The sequence below is a fragment of the Sitophilus oryzae genome, unplaced genomic scaffold (genome assembly GCF_002938485.1).
Source record: "Sitophilus oryzae breed Bouriz unplaced genomic scaffold, Soryzae_2.0 scaffold_381_pilon_pilon, whole genome shotgun sequence".
Lineage (NCBI taxonomy): Eukaryota > Metazoa > Arthropoda > Insecta > Coleoptera > Curculionidae > Sitophilus > Sitophilus oryzae.
In genome coordinates, this window is record NW_022146953.1 from 1,279,966 (window position 1) to 1,295,538 (window position 15,573).

General features: G+C 32.5%; 1 protein-coding gene across 1 annotated transcript in view; it reads right to left on the bottom strand.

Annotated features, from left to right (window-relative positions):
• LOC115885373 (lachesin-like) overlaps positions 1 to 15,573 on the bottom strand; it is a 99,261-nt gene that overhangs the window by 22,740 nt on the left and 60,948 nt on the right. The window contains exon 4 of the mRNA XM_030904268.1: positions 8,880 to 9,090. Within this exon, the coding sequence (XP_030760128.1) occupies positions 8,880 to 9,090 (211 nt within the window). The remainder of the gene's footprint in view (positions 1 to 8,879; positions 9,091 to 15,573) is intronic.

Here is a 15,573-nt window from a genome sequence, read left to right on the forward strand (position 1 = left end):
TTCCAAAGCTCCTTGATTAAAAATTAGTGTTTTTAACACATCCATGGCACTCTATAATAGATAGAAAATTAAAATACTATTAAGCGAAAATGTCAAAAGTTGACATATGATATATTATTCTATTCAGAGTGTCATTTTCTATCGAATAATGTAAAAACATACCGGGGGTGTCATTTAATAATCAAAAGTTGTAGTCATTTCCGGTGAAACTGGAAGTGACCAAAAATAATTGAATACGTCAATCAATTCCAATTTATGTCATATACTAACATACCAAATCTCGTTTTTTTATCCAAAAAAAAAAATAAATAAAAAAGATATAGCGGTGGACCACTTTTGAGACGCATCCGCCAATAGAATTACTGGAAATCTATTCAAGGCCGTTACGCCGTTGATAGGATAGTGTGGATGCACCCTCAAGAGAATGCCATATCATAATATGTCAATTTTTTTACATTTTCGCATATGGTTTATTTGAAATTGTAACATGCGGTTCATAATGACAATTTGACTCGAAATACCATGTGTGTGGTACCAAATTATTCGTAAAAAATGCTTTTCCAAATATGCTAACGAGCCTCCCTTGTTTCGTTTGGAAAAATTGAGATATGATTAAAAATACGATTTGGGCATCTTATAAGAACGGGCCCGGACAAGACACGAAAATCATTAGATTATCAAAACTATTTTTCCAAGGCTCCTTGATTAAAAATTAGTGTTTTTAACACAGCCATGGCACTCTAGATTGAAATTTAAAATACAATTTTTTTAAAGCGAGAATGTCAAAAGTTGATATGTCATTCGATTCAGAGTGTCATTTTCTATCAAATAATGCAAAAACATACCGGGGGTGTCATTTAAAAATCAAAAGTTGTAGTCATTTCCGGTGAAACAGGAAGTGACCAAAAACAATTGAATACGTCAATAATTCCTAATTTATGTCATATACTTACATACCAAATCTCGTTTTTTTATCTAAAAAAAAATTAAAAAGTTATAGCGGTGAGCCACTTTTGAGACGCACCCGGTATAAAATGACAGCAATCTTCATTTCATGCCACCGCTGACGCCGTTTTTTTTTCGATTATATGGTAGTTAATCAGTACAATAATTAATTTTATTACATTGCTACGTTCACTAAGATCTAAAATAGTAATTTTAGTGTAACAAAAATGTTGATTGCTACAGTAATACGTTGTATATTCAGTTTACGGTTGGATGCTATCTACCAACACCATATAAATATAACAAACACGTTCTATGGTTGCAGGTTGCATCTCTATAATATGTTCTATCTTCTATCTATGTTTACTTACTATGTATTCGAAAACTTAATTTGAGTAATATATGGTAGTATAATATTATTAATATTAATATTCATTAATCGCAATATGAATGAGAATAGTGCTTTCCTTTAATCACAATTCTAATAAATTGAACTTGAAAGTATGTTTCCCAGAAAAGTAGGTGGTTCCCAGACTATATACAAATAGGGAATTCCCAAAAGATCATGCTTTTAAACCTACACTTTTTTTACTACTTTACTGCTATATGAATTTTATTTAAATTTAAATGATACATTACACTTTTAAACATTTTGTTTACAGTTTCATCCAAACTCAACTCGCCAGATTAGACTTTAAATTATTTATATTTTGTGACGGGGATTCGTTACAATTATTTTGTTGGGTGTCGAACCATAAACTTTATGATAAAACTCGAAGAATTTCAACAAAACACTTTTATTAAACTTTACGTTTCCGTGACAAATCAAATCATATGTTTTTTCTACCTACTGTCCCTCGATCTTTTTTATAATGGACTCGTCCAAGCGGTCCGAGAGGGGCACTATAAAAATAATAGTTCTCTGTTACAATTTTTAAATAAAACTTGTAGAAACAATCTTAAAGAATACTTACTACCTATTTTGATTTTTTTCGTCTGAATCTCTTAATATTCTAAATGAATACACTTTACTTATTAGATAAGTAATAAGTATACACATGGCATATATATGATTAAAAAAAACGGCGTCAAATTACCTATGAAATGACAATCGTCAGAATCGATCGTCGTGTCAAAAAATTGTACGACTATCTAAAGTTTTTTTCATCTAAATCGATCACCGTGTCAAGAAATTGTACGAGTACCTACCTAAAAATTTATTTCGTGCTATAATTTCGTTACAGAAGTACCTAAAATTTTTTTTCATCTAAATCGATCGATGGGTCAAAAATTGTACGAGTACCTAGAAATTTACGTAGAAGTACCTAAAAATGTTTTTCGCCTCAGAAAACAGATCGTCGTATCAAAGAATTGTACGAGTACCTAGAAATTTATTTCGGTACTATGATTTCGTTGTAGTAGTACCTAAAAATTTTTTCGTTTAAATCGGTCGTCGTATTTGTGTTTAGACATTATTCGATATAAAATTACACTCTGAGGGTGCATCCACACTATCTTAAAAACGACGTAACGGCGTGACGACCTTGAGGGTGCAGCCACACTATCCTAAAAACGGCGTATCGGCGTAACGGCGTAATGACCTTGAATAGATTTCCAGTAATTCTATTGGCTGAAAAATTCATCTGTCAGAAATTTTATCTGTCAAATTCATCTGTCAAATATTTCAGCCAATAGAATTATTGGAAATCCATTCAAGGTCATTACGCCGTTACGCCGATACGCCGTTTTTAGGATAGTGTGGCAGCACCCTGAATCGATTTCGAGTAATTCTATTCTGAAATTTTTGACAGATGAATTTGACAAATAAAATTTATGACAGATGAATTTTTCAGCCAATAGAATTACTGGAAATCTATTCAAGGTCGTTACGCCGTTACGCCGATACGCCGTTTTTAGGATAGTGTGGATGCACCCTCAATAGAATGACATATCATAATATGTCAATTTTTGATATTTTCGCATATGGTTATACATATACAGAAGTACCTAAAGTTTTTTTTCATCTAAATAGATCATCGTGTCGAAAAATTGTACGAGTACCTAAAAATTTATTTCGGTACTATGATTTCGTTGTAGTAGTACCTAAAGTTTTTTTTCGTTTGGTTTGGTTTGGTTTGGATGGAAACAAAAATTTTGACGGCTACACGTATTCTTTAAACTGTGGCTACACACTACTGTAATAGGTACGTTGTATATTCAGTTTACGGCTGGATGCTATCTACCAACACCATGTAAATATGACAAACACGTTTTATGGTTGCATCTCTATAATATGTTCTATCTTCTTGTATATTTACTTTGTATTCGCGAAAATTTAATTAGAGTAATATTTGATAATATAATATTCTTATTATTCATTGATTGCAATATGAATGAAAATAGTGATTTGTTTTAATCACAGTTCTAATAATTTAAACTTGAAATTATGGGGTTCCCAGAAAAGTAGGTGGTTCCCAGCCTCTACAAATATGGAATTCCCAGAAATTGATGCTTTTAAAGCTACACTTTTTTCTTACTTTATTGCTACATGAATTTTATCAGACGCAGAAAATTTAAATTATTACATTTATACTTTTAAAAATTTTGTTTACAGTCTCATCCAAACTCAACTCGCCAGATTAGAGACCTTATATTATTTATATTTTTAAATAAAACTAGTAGAAAAAATCTTTAAAGAATGCTTATTTTCATTTTTTGTCTGAATTTCTTAATATTCTAAATGAGCATCTTTTTTCTACCCGTCTTGCCCACAGTGCAAATTTTTAAATTGCCGCCCTCATATCTGTATGTAATAAAAAAATAAGTTAAAATAATTCTTTATAACAAAATAGAAAAAAGGTTAATGATAAATACACATTTACCCTATGATTCCAAAACACGGCGTCAAATTATCTTTGAAATGACAGTCGTCGGAATCGATCGTCGTGTCAAAAAATTGTACAAGTACCTACCTAAATATTTATATCGATGCTACGATATCATTGTAGTAGTAACTAAATTTTTTTTTGTCGGAATCGATCGTCGTGTCAAAAAATTGTACGAGTATCTAAAAATTTAGTTCGATGCTATGATTTCGTTGTAGAAGTAGCTAAACTTTTTTTCTTTTAAAGTATAAAGATAATAAACGGGGTTCTCTCCATCATCACTTAGTAAACACTTACAAAATCTACTAAACGAAATTGATAATGCATTGTAACTTGATTATGCTTATTACAAAGAAATTTCAGATAAAAACGCTTTCGTACAGATGCATTTATAAGACAGAATATATCTAATACTAACAATAAGTACAATAATATTCACTATAGCAGAAATGCACCGTTTTTACTTCTGCACTGTGATCAATTACCGCGTCAAAAGGTCCGTTCGTCTAATTCTAATATAAATATTTGAGAATTAAAAGCGGCAACGTCGTGGGTCTGGCGAAAACGAATAAACCTCTATTTTTTATATAACTGGGACAAATTAAACGGTCCAGCATCAGGGCCTGAAGGCATCGCTTGAACATTTTTCGTCCGATATACCCCGGGTCTGACGGCCTATCTTAAACGTACTGGGTCTGACTCCGTCGATTTAATAAATATATATATATATATATATATATATATATATATATATATATATATCAAATGTAACACTTTATTCAAAAAATAATAAAAATGTGTGAAATGAAATATAGTGATATATTAAATTAAAAATTATCCTATAAGGGAGATACGGAACCCTAAAATGTATGCTACTGAACTCTACTACCAATTATTTAATTAATACTAATGTAAACCTCCCTTTAGAAATTATTTTAAAGCATCTGGCCGAAAATTATGAAGTCAGAAACTCAATTCCGACCTCCAGCCCGCCGGACTAGCGTGATAATATCCGCCATATTTCGACAATATCTCCCGAGCACACAAAAAAACGAACACACAGCCCGAACAAGCTGTTCCGCGTGTTCTCCACTGCCGGATATATTATTAAACCCCGGATTTTTATGCAAATAGCTCTATATACCGTCGGAAAATGGCAACGGTATCATGCACCGAACGGACCAATTACGATGTTATCGGACGATACAGCTGTTTTCTTCTCTGGAATTTCCAGAAAAGTAGTGCCCCGATCCAGTTCCTATCCTGGAGGGCAATTTTCCAGAAAATGACTGATAATGGCGGGAAAAATTGGCTTGAATTATGCCCTACTGACACGGTTGCGGTTGTTTTTTAATCAAATTGCGCTTATCTAGGTTTATTTAAATAAAATGAAGGTGAAGGAATTAAAAGTAATGTGGAAATAAGTGGAGTAATGAGACAAGAACGTGGTATAATGAATAGAACATTTATAAAAACTTTGATGAATGAGGATGATAAAATGCAAAATTACATGTGTAAGGAAAACATTTAATATACCGGTATCCTATATAAGAACGCATTCTACAGGGATCACGTAAAAAAAGAGAGGTAGATGTAGATTGTATAAGAGGTAGGAATTTAATCAACGCGACCCATTGTGTCCCCCTTTCTTGAGTTATACAGGGTGTTGACGAAAAGTTATTACTCTTCAAAACAGTCATGACATCAAAATCAAATTTCCCATGTCAAGAAACTTCCAGGTACCAATTTTCATACAAATATTGACGTTACTTCAGAGAGTATTTGGAAAAAGTCGAAATAAAACTGAAACTTCTACACCCTGTATCTCCAAAACTAAGCATTTTCGGACATACGTTTATACGATTTTTTTACTTACTTTTATCTGCAGAATATGTTTCCGGAATTCAGTTCGGACCACCCTGTATATCGTTATACCGTGCTGGCAACTGTTACTTTTGGGTCGGCATTTACATGTGTGGAAGTAAATCGCATAGGGATCTTATTAAGTCGGAGTGAGAGAAAAGTAAAGTAAAATCACGATGGCAAACCGCTTATTTTTAAAATACTTTTTTTTCAAGAGATAACTAGATAAAATCATTAGACATGTTTCTGAGCATTTGGAATTATAAGGATATCGTTAGGGTGCCATTTTTATTATAATGAGAAAACGTCAGTAATCGCGATAATTTAAAAACTTAACTTTTTAACACATAACAGGCCATAACTCAAGAACCACTTTAGATATTGAAACTTTATTTTATTTTCAAGACCGGATATTTTACAATATATTCACATAAGAAAAATTCGATAAAGTTGTTCTTTCTATTTAAAAATTGTAAACAATCCATCCATTTACTTTTAGAGCATAGCAATTTTCAGCAATCGTGTAATTTTTTTATTGATAAAGATTTTCACATACTGTCTACAAAGAAAATACAGCAGAAATATTAACAAAGTTCTTGAAAAAACTACAATTTATTATTTCTAATAGATTTCGAGATATCGATTTTTGAATTCAGAGTTCTAATAGCGCGACCACTATCGAACACCCACTCAATTCCACTTATTTTTATCAAAAATGCAAGTGTTTCTAGCTTACACTTAAGAAATTCAAGCTATAGGGAAAATTACAACGATTCGTTAATAAATGAACAAATTAAGTATCACGAGACGTAATTAAATCGTGAAGCTGAACGCATGACGTACAACTTTCCCTAGAACTTTAAGTACTGACAGAGGTATTGATTGGGTCGACCGGTCAACTACGACAAATCTGCTATATCCCCTTCCAAGTCTCTCAGCGATGTGCACAGTTTCTCGGTTTATTTCGTACGTTTGGCAACGTGTTTACTGTTCTCTCTTTGTTCAGTACATTATAAACGCATTGTACTCTTCTTACATACGGAAATCTCGACCCAAGACTAACCTTTGCCAGCCCTTAGTATAAATTAACACACAGATCCATAGATTTCAGTTACATGCAATATTACAAAATCGAAAAAATATCAGAAATGTAAACGTCAAACATTCTCAATATCTCTTCTTTTAAATATACATATATACCCTATTATAAACGTGCATATACGTCACTTCCAGACCAACGCGACACAAATAATAACAACCGGGAAAATATTCCTAATGAATCTGAAGCCTCTCGTCAGTCGGGAAGGGTTTTGTGTCGGGACATCGTTAAAATGTCGGGGAAAAATAATATCGAACACATAGAGAAAAGTGGAGGCTTAACGGATGAAAAAAAAGGACCGTACTTCGACTGATACACACACATGACATCGACAGACGCCTGATTGATTAACTGTCGTTTAGAATGTGTCCGGTTACAAACTGAAGGATTATTTACCCCCTTTCCTCTACACGCCGCAGCACAGCCCTATGTCTCTTTCAGTTTTTGTTGTTTATGTCCTATTTGTGTTTGTTTTTTTTTCGTTATAGATTTCTGTTATCGGGAATTCGTGTTTTTTTTTGTCGTTTAACCAGATATTCTATGGAAAAATATACCGGGTGTGTCGCAAAAGTGGTTCATCCCTATATATTTTTTTTAATTTTTTTAGATAAAAAAAACGAGATTTGGTATGATAGTATGTTACATAAATTAGGTTTTATTGACATATTCAATTGTTGTGATATTTGATAGTCGTCCGCGTTTTTTATCTTTTAATTGCTTTTTTCAAAATACCTTCATTATTTGAAGTAGCTGAAGTTGTTGGCATTTTGAAAAAGCAATCAAAAGATAAAATACGCGGCCAAGACTACCAAAATGTTGATCTAATAACAGTTTGACGTTTATACTTTTACGTGAAAAGCAACTTTTTTTCAAAGCCTACCATGACTTCAACGAATCATCGTTTCTTGTTCACTGTTATTAATATCTTAATTATTACATATTAATACATCTGGTATTTCTTCGATTTTAAAATAAACTAACTGTTTCTATCATATTTTTTTGTTGGAATTGGCATAATCAAGAGGGCTACTGATACCGTGTTGTAAAAACAGGTAATTAAGGACTTATTTTTGGTATTTATTATAATTTTGCTAATATCTTCGGTTTGAAAGAAGATATCAAGATGCGGTTTTCGCTTACTTTTTAAGCTTTTACTACTTTTTACTATCAGTTAAAATTACATATACTATTGCATTTAATTTTTTTGAAAAAACGTGCAATGTTTTTTAAATTGTAAGACAACGTCCCCTAGCGTCTACGTTCAAAAGCTTTATTATGATTGTTTATATGGTACAATATAGAGTAAGAAACGCTCTTTAACTCTTTAACTAAACGAGCCCTCACTTGTTGCATTCCGATCATCCAGTCCAGAATTATTAATATTTAAATAAAAACAGATCTAAGCTTCCCCCGCCACTTTATTTTGGTAGATAGGGGAAAATGGCTCTAACAAAAAATATTCAAAATTTACACAACCTTATCTAGGCGAAATGGTGTAAAAACTCTATTTTCTTATTTTTTTGTTGCAGTTGCGCCCCCTAGCGGTCGTTCTACGAACTTGAAAATAATTTCCAACAATTTCTCATAGCCTCTTTAGTTATAAATCCCACTATTCTTAGTGGGACACCCTGTACAAATAAAATGTAAACAAACTCTTTTTTTTAATATTTAACATCACTGGCTTTAACAACTGGATCTTTAAAAGAAACAGAAAAAGAATGTCAAATAAATACCTGTGTTGACTCAAAGGCTCTTTAAGAATAAAACAAATACACTGAGATACAAAAAAGAAACGAAACGGAAAAAAAATTTAATCAAGTTTAAAATGTTATTTTTTTAATTTTTAGCTTCATTTCCTTGATTTTTTAAGCAAACCGTATATCTCTATATCAACTTTAATTCGTAAATTCAGTTTATTCTAAGATTTAGTATTTGACTTGTTATACAGGGTTAATCAAAGAGTTTTTTTACCCTATCTTTAAAACATCCTGTGCAATAATTTCGGTCAAAACCATGTCTCCTAATAAAATATTAAACGAAAAAAAGAGTGGTTGCTGACGTCAGAGAAGAAGAAATTAAAAACTTACTTGTTACTTTTAACTCAACAACTATACTAGTTGGTGGATGCGTGGACACCTGACATTCGTACAGGCCGGCGTCCGAAGGTTGCACGTGTTTGATCATCAGTCCCCAGTTCTGTAGGTGGCGCACGTGTTCCACCATGAACCTGTCGTCGGCATTGTAGGTCGCCACGCCCACCGTCAGCAAGTGGTAGTCATGTTTCCTTATCCATGACACCTGAAACAAGACAAAATAATAATAATTAGTGTATAGCATTTACAGTTTGCTTGTAGTGAGCTGATTAGAACCAAAAAGCTTTGAAGTTCTGTGTTTGAAATATTTTTTTATATTATGTGGTGGTCTCATCCTGTATACACGGAATCCGAATTTTTTTCTGGATATTCGAATAAGTAAAAAAGTCCTTATAAATAAACATAAGTTATTTATGATGTAAGTTAAAAAAATATGTATTTTTTAACTAGTTTAAAGAGTAATAACTTTTCGTCCGTACCTGTATAAAACTATTGGGTGAAAAAATATACATTTCGGTCATTTTTTACGTAAAAAAGGTCTCTTGGTATAAATCGATACAAGTAATTGTTCTCGAGACATTTGTATTCGAAATAATCCATTCATGTCAACATTGATAAAAATTGTGTTGACAAGATAGTTGAGGGGTTCAGAAGTGGATCAAGGCCTAGAAGATAATTATAGAGAAAATGAGAGAAAAATAAAAACACTAAATCACCACAATACACCAAAACACTTTTACTTTTACACTGGACGCGCGTTTCGCTAACCAAGTTAGCATCATCAGCAGATGATTATAAACTAAAGTACAATCTACAAGTTGAGCGTTTATATACTCGCTCAGTGGGCACCGAGTGGGTGTGGCAAAATCTAGCGAACCGAGTCAGAGCCAACTGAGCGTAACAGTTAGATTTCCGCCACTAGAGTAGTAGGAACAAAGAACTTGAAGGAATTGGACCGTTGACTCTGTTCATACTACGCTTAACGGTCCAATTCCTTCAAGTTCTTTGTTCCTACTACTCTAGTGGCGGAAATCTAACTGTTACGCTCAGTTGGCTCTGACTCGGTTGGCTAGATTTTGCCACGCCCACTCGGTGCCCACTGAGCGAGTATATAAACGCTCAACTTGTAGATTGTACTTTAGTTTATAATCGTCTGCTGATAATGCTAAAATGGTTAGCGAAACGCGCGTCCAGTGTAAAAGTAAAAGTGTTTTGGTGTATTGTGGTGATTTAGTGTTTTTATTTTGCTGTGTAACACCAAAGGTTCCAACCCTCAACTGTAATGAGAAAATGAGAGTTAACATTTTTTAATGTTACTTAATTAAAATAAAACAAGCTGGAAAAGAAAACTGGACACAGTGCTTTATTATATTTTAAATTGTATAATTGCAAACTAAAGTAACTCAAAATAAAACTGTGATCGTTTTTAAAAATGTTTGTTTATACTTTTTGGGCTTGAACCATTTTATCTCTGAAAATATTTGAAATTTTAGATATAAATTGGTTCATCGGTACATTTTTCTTTGTCATTAAGGGATTTGTTGACTTTACATTGCCTGTTAATAGTGTTTTCTTTAATTTTTATAAAAAATATGGTATATAGGAGGGATAAAGGAAAGAAGATCTTTCATGTGTGGCTTTTTGAAGCGTGTTGTTTACTTCGGACCACTCTGTATAACGCCGACTATGAATTAACCGAAAATTATAAACATAAATTATTCGAGACTAGTACGAAAAATTTACTACAATGGCAACACCGTTAGCAATTCGACAGAAAGTAGTGAAGTGCGTTCTTTTTTGCATATTCTCGTGAAAAACAATGTGAGAAAGAGTGAGGAAATGTGAAGGAAAAGGAGGAGGAAAACAATCGAAAGTTTAAGTGCGAGGTTAATGGGCTGGAGAAATTTAATGAGTGCAAAATAGTACTTTTCCAGTTTGCTCCATCCCTTTTTATCCCGTTTAGAACCCTTATTCTCCGGAAAGTTACTCTTATTTTTAAAGGGATGCTTTAGAGGGGTGTGAAGCATCGAATTTCGGGGGTAATTTACTGTAAAATACTGTCGGGACTAAGCACAATTTTATACAGCTCTTTATTCCTAAACAAATCGCTATGTTTATTTGGAATTATCCAAATGTCTGGAGACAACAATAATAAAAACATTTTTGTGAAAGCGTTTCGAAATTGATAGTTTTTGATATTTATTTGAGATTCGAAATGACATTCTTTAAAAATTAAATTTAATCTACTACCTATGTATTATCAAAAAAATATGCGTTATAACAAAAAACTAAAAAAAAAATCGAATATTTTTTTAAAAAAATTCCAATTTTTTTATATATCTCCGTCTATATCTCCGTCTAGTAAATAAAATACTGCTTATCAGACACTGATTCAAAATAAATGTATTGTCCCTTATAAGGACTCTTATTTTGAATCCGGCCATTTCGATTGAAAACCGGGATACGGAAATATATTCCTACGTCTAATACCTGTCACAGAAGGGTCCCTAGGGACTACGGGAAATTGATTTCTACACCTCATTTAGCTTGAGAGAGCAGCGATAGGACATTCAAATCGAAGGACAAAAATGATAACTCTATTAGTAGGAACAAAACAAAACCTTACATTATTTGAATAATATATGGCTTTTATACTTTCGCTTCTTTCATTATAATTTTGGCATTATTAAAATTTATTCTGTGCCCTGTGTCCCATGAATACTGACAAATCTTAGATTTGTGAAAATCTCCCTTTCTTAAACAATATTTATGTTCTTTAATTCGAACATTTAAGGGACTAGATGTTTCGCCAATATAAATTTTATCGCATTCACATGGTATTTTGTATATTACATCAGTATCCATTAGTTTAGTGTGTGATAAAATGGATGCAAGTATATTTTGTGTTTTGAAAGATGTTCCTTTGTTATATTGTTTTCTTATCCTTCTTATTTTTTCCGAAACGCCTCGTATGTATGGAATTGTAAATTGTATATATTTTGTATTGTTATCATTGTGTGTATTCTGTCTTGTATGATTTGGGGTTTGTATTTCGTTTAATTTTTTGTCAATAAACGATGGTGGATAGTCGTCGTGTATTTTTTATGTAGTGAATTGTCGTCTGAACATATTATTTTTGTCCTATCATATAAACTTTTTATAACACCTTTTTTACACTTATACTGTGATTAGATCTGAAATTTAAGTATCTGTCTCTATTTGTTGGTTTTCTGTAAACATCTAAAATTATTTTATTTTGAAACTTTGACACTAAAACGTCAAGAAATGGCAAACGATTATCTCTCTCTACTTCTAAAGTAAATTTTATGGTTGGTTCGCGAAAATGTACATAATCCAAAAACATGTCTACTTCAGAAACGTTATGTTGCCATATTGCAAAAATATCATCAACATAACGCAGCCATATTCCACGTTTTTTTGAAAAACTATTTATTGTATTATTTTCAGAATCTTCCATAAAAGAAGAGTTGATCCCATTGCCATACCGAAATCTTGTTGAAAAAATTCGTTATTTAATTGAAAATATGTAGTTTTAACACAACGTGTCAACAATTCCAAAATAGTGTGTTTAATTTTGTTCTATCTTTTTTTGTCTAAATGATGATGGATTTTTCATCAATATCCGAAATACTAGCAAATCGACACAAAAAAATATTACAGTTTTCTGTACTATCTACGGGCGTGAACTTAGCTCAATTTAGTCTTCATGTCGGTTTACAGTCAACGAGTTTTACCGTTGGGCGGCCGCGCATAATAAAAAGTCGATAACAATGGAAACTACTTTAACTGTTAGATGAAAAATTTAATATAATGCGAATGGGCAGACCGTAAACATCCGCCGCCAGTCGGCTTTAGTCGTCCAACCGGCCGTGCAGAGGGCGCCAGCATTGTTTTCCCGCTGAAACGTTTATTGTTCGCAATGCATATTCTATCGTCGCTTCATTACAACGTCAGTCACAATGGATTTTCTCACAGATAGTAATATACATATAGCTGTGGTTCTTTTCTAACTGCTATTTTTCGAATATTTTATGTTCTATTTTATGGTATAATTGAAAGTGTGAAAACTGCTTTAGGCACGCTGGGAGTAAAGATTGAAGGCCGCGACACACAAGTTAGCGAGATGAAAGGTGGTAAGGGTCGCACGATTGCGCAAACACCAAAAATCATTTGGTTCAAAGCTAAAAAATCATTAACTTAACTTGATACTGTACTTATTGAGTATATTGAGAATATTGAGAATATTCGTATAATTTGAAAATTACAGTAAACCACTATAAATACGAATTGTTGGTTAGGTTCAAATTTTTTTCTCTTCCTAAATAAATTTAAGCGTTAACATTATTAGGCATTTGCATAAAAGTGTGTATTTTGGGTGGTATTCCGCAAAATTTGCAGGCTATTGAGGAAACAGAAAATGTATAGATTACAGAAATAATAAAGATACAATTTACAATTACTACACTGACAAATATTTTGTGAAATTTTTAAAAAACATTATTCTACAAAATTATAATAAAATATCAGTATGATTAAAATCCAATTTGAGTAATATCATCTCCTTTTATTAAGCAAAGCATTCTCGAGATGCGGAAGCTTAAAAGAATTTTTATTGAAATTTCCTTATTTTATAATAAGATTTTGCTCGTGAATATAGAATTTTTCTTAAAGCGGATTATCTCCATCTATTGACTGGTCTTTGCTCTTCCCAACATTCTGTCATAATTACTCGGAGCGTGCTGTCGAATACTTTTAACGCCGCCATATTAGATTGGGCAGAGCTAATCGAATTAGGGAGATTGACGTAGAGACGGCTAGTCAGCAATCTTTCCCAGTAATCAAGGCGGAGAAAATATGATTTATTAGTGGGTCAAACGTTGTTCAAAGTTTTATTTAATGAAAAATTGATCAAAGTATAAGATTAAAGTTATTTGTTTGAGCAAATTAAATAAATTAAGAAAACGTTCATCAGATCCAAAAAAATTATGTATAATGTGATAAACAATTTTAAAAATCTTTTATTTCGAGTAATTTTTCGGCTTTTCTGTTGCTTCTATTTGGATTCCTAGTCATGCTGGTATTACTGGAAATGAACTAGGGAACCAAAGCGGTCCTGAAGCACATCTGAATGACATTCCTAGAAATTTCTCCATTCCTCCAATTTAACGGACATCTGGTAAATTCCTTAATTCAGCTAGACTGGGACCCAGAACTCCAATATCAGAACACGGAGGTCTTCAAAATAGGAATTAACCTCAAATCCAAAGAGGGAATAGAGAAAGAGAGATATATCCTCTATTATAGTTTCTGAACTACACCGGTATCAGGACTAAAGAGAGAACAACTTAAAGAGGTGGAGAAAATGGAAACAGCTACTCCAGCCTCCACCATTAGGGTGAGTCAAAAAAATCGACGAAAAAAGATTGGTAGACACCTGAAAAAATTCTCTCCAAGTATGAGCTCTAATTTTAATAGGAAGGTTCTCCGCCTTTCAGTTTTTTATTTTTTCCTTATTACTAGAAAGAAAAATGCATATCTCGGTATTTATCATTTGAAAAAATATCTCGTCTCACATGTGTGTATGGAATTGAAATTTCTACAAAAAAGGTATCTTACAATTTTTCGTTTCAATGTACTCAAACATAACAACAAAAGTTTAAAACATTCTTTGTTAATAAAAATTCAAATTAGTACAAGTTTTCTCGAAAATCATAAAATAAATTGGAATTGTTCGAATTATTAATCAAAAACTGTTAAAATTATTGTGCATTGAAGTTTGACGATGGATATCTTTTAAACGGTTAATTTAATCGACTAACCATAAGAAACCATTTTTGTAGAGCAGTGAATTTTCTAGAAAACTATGGGTTGCGCATATCATAATAATTTTTTGTTAACGAGTTATAAAATTCTTAAGAAAAACGGAAACTGCCTTAAAATAATCAAATTTCAATCTTCAATAACTTTCAAACGGTGAGGTCTACAAAAAAATTGTAAGAGACCTTTCTCGTAGAGAATTCAATTCCCTACAAACATGCTGGACGAGATATTTTTTCAAAGTAGTAAATACCGATATATGATTTTTTTTCGAACAATAAGGAAAACATAGAAAACTGAAAGGCGGAGGACCTTCCTAGTAAAAATTAAGAGCACATACTTGGAGACAATTTTTTTGAGATGTCTACCAACCTTTTTTTCAGAGTATAAAGTGAAAAAAAACAGTCGATATTTTTGAGCCTCTCTATTCTACATTATAAGCTTTTTAATTTTAGAATTTTGCTACTGAATCATTTTTCTAAAGCTCAAAAAACCCGTGTTTCTTCAGTGACCAAATATTCCTAAACACTACTTATACTCCCACAACTTCTGTACTATTCTGTAGTTCATTAAACGCAGCAAAAACTTAACAAACCGGCCTCTCTGATTGCCTAATCAATTGGACAGCGTCCCGATGCAGCCCCAATTGCATCTAAACATAGAAACAGAATTGCCTAATGAAGTGAAATTTACACTTTGGCTTTGCGCGCGTCCATGCGAAAAACTACTGTCGGTAGGTAGGCGCAATCGATGGAAAATAGAGTTGAAAAAAGTTTAATCCACGCTGAAACACGCTGCGCAAATTGAAATATTGGGAAAATGACTTGTTTTTGGTTCACATTAAACGTTT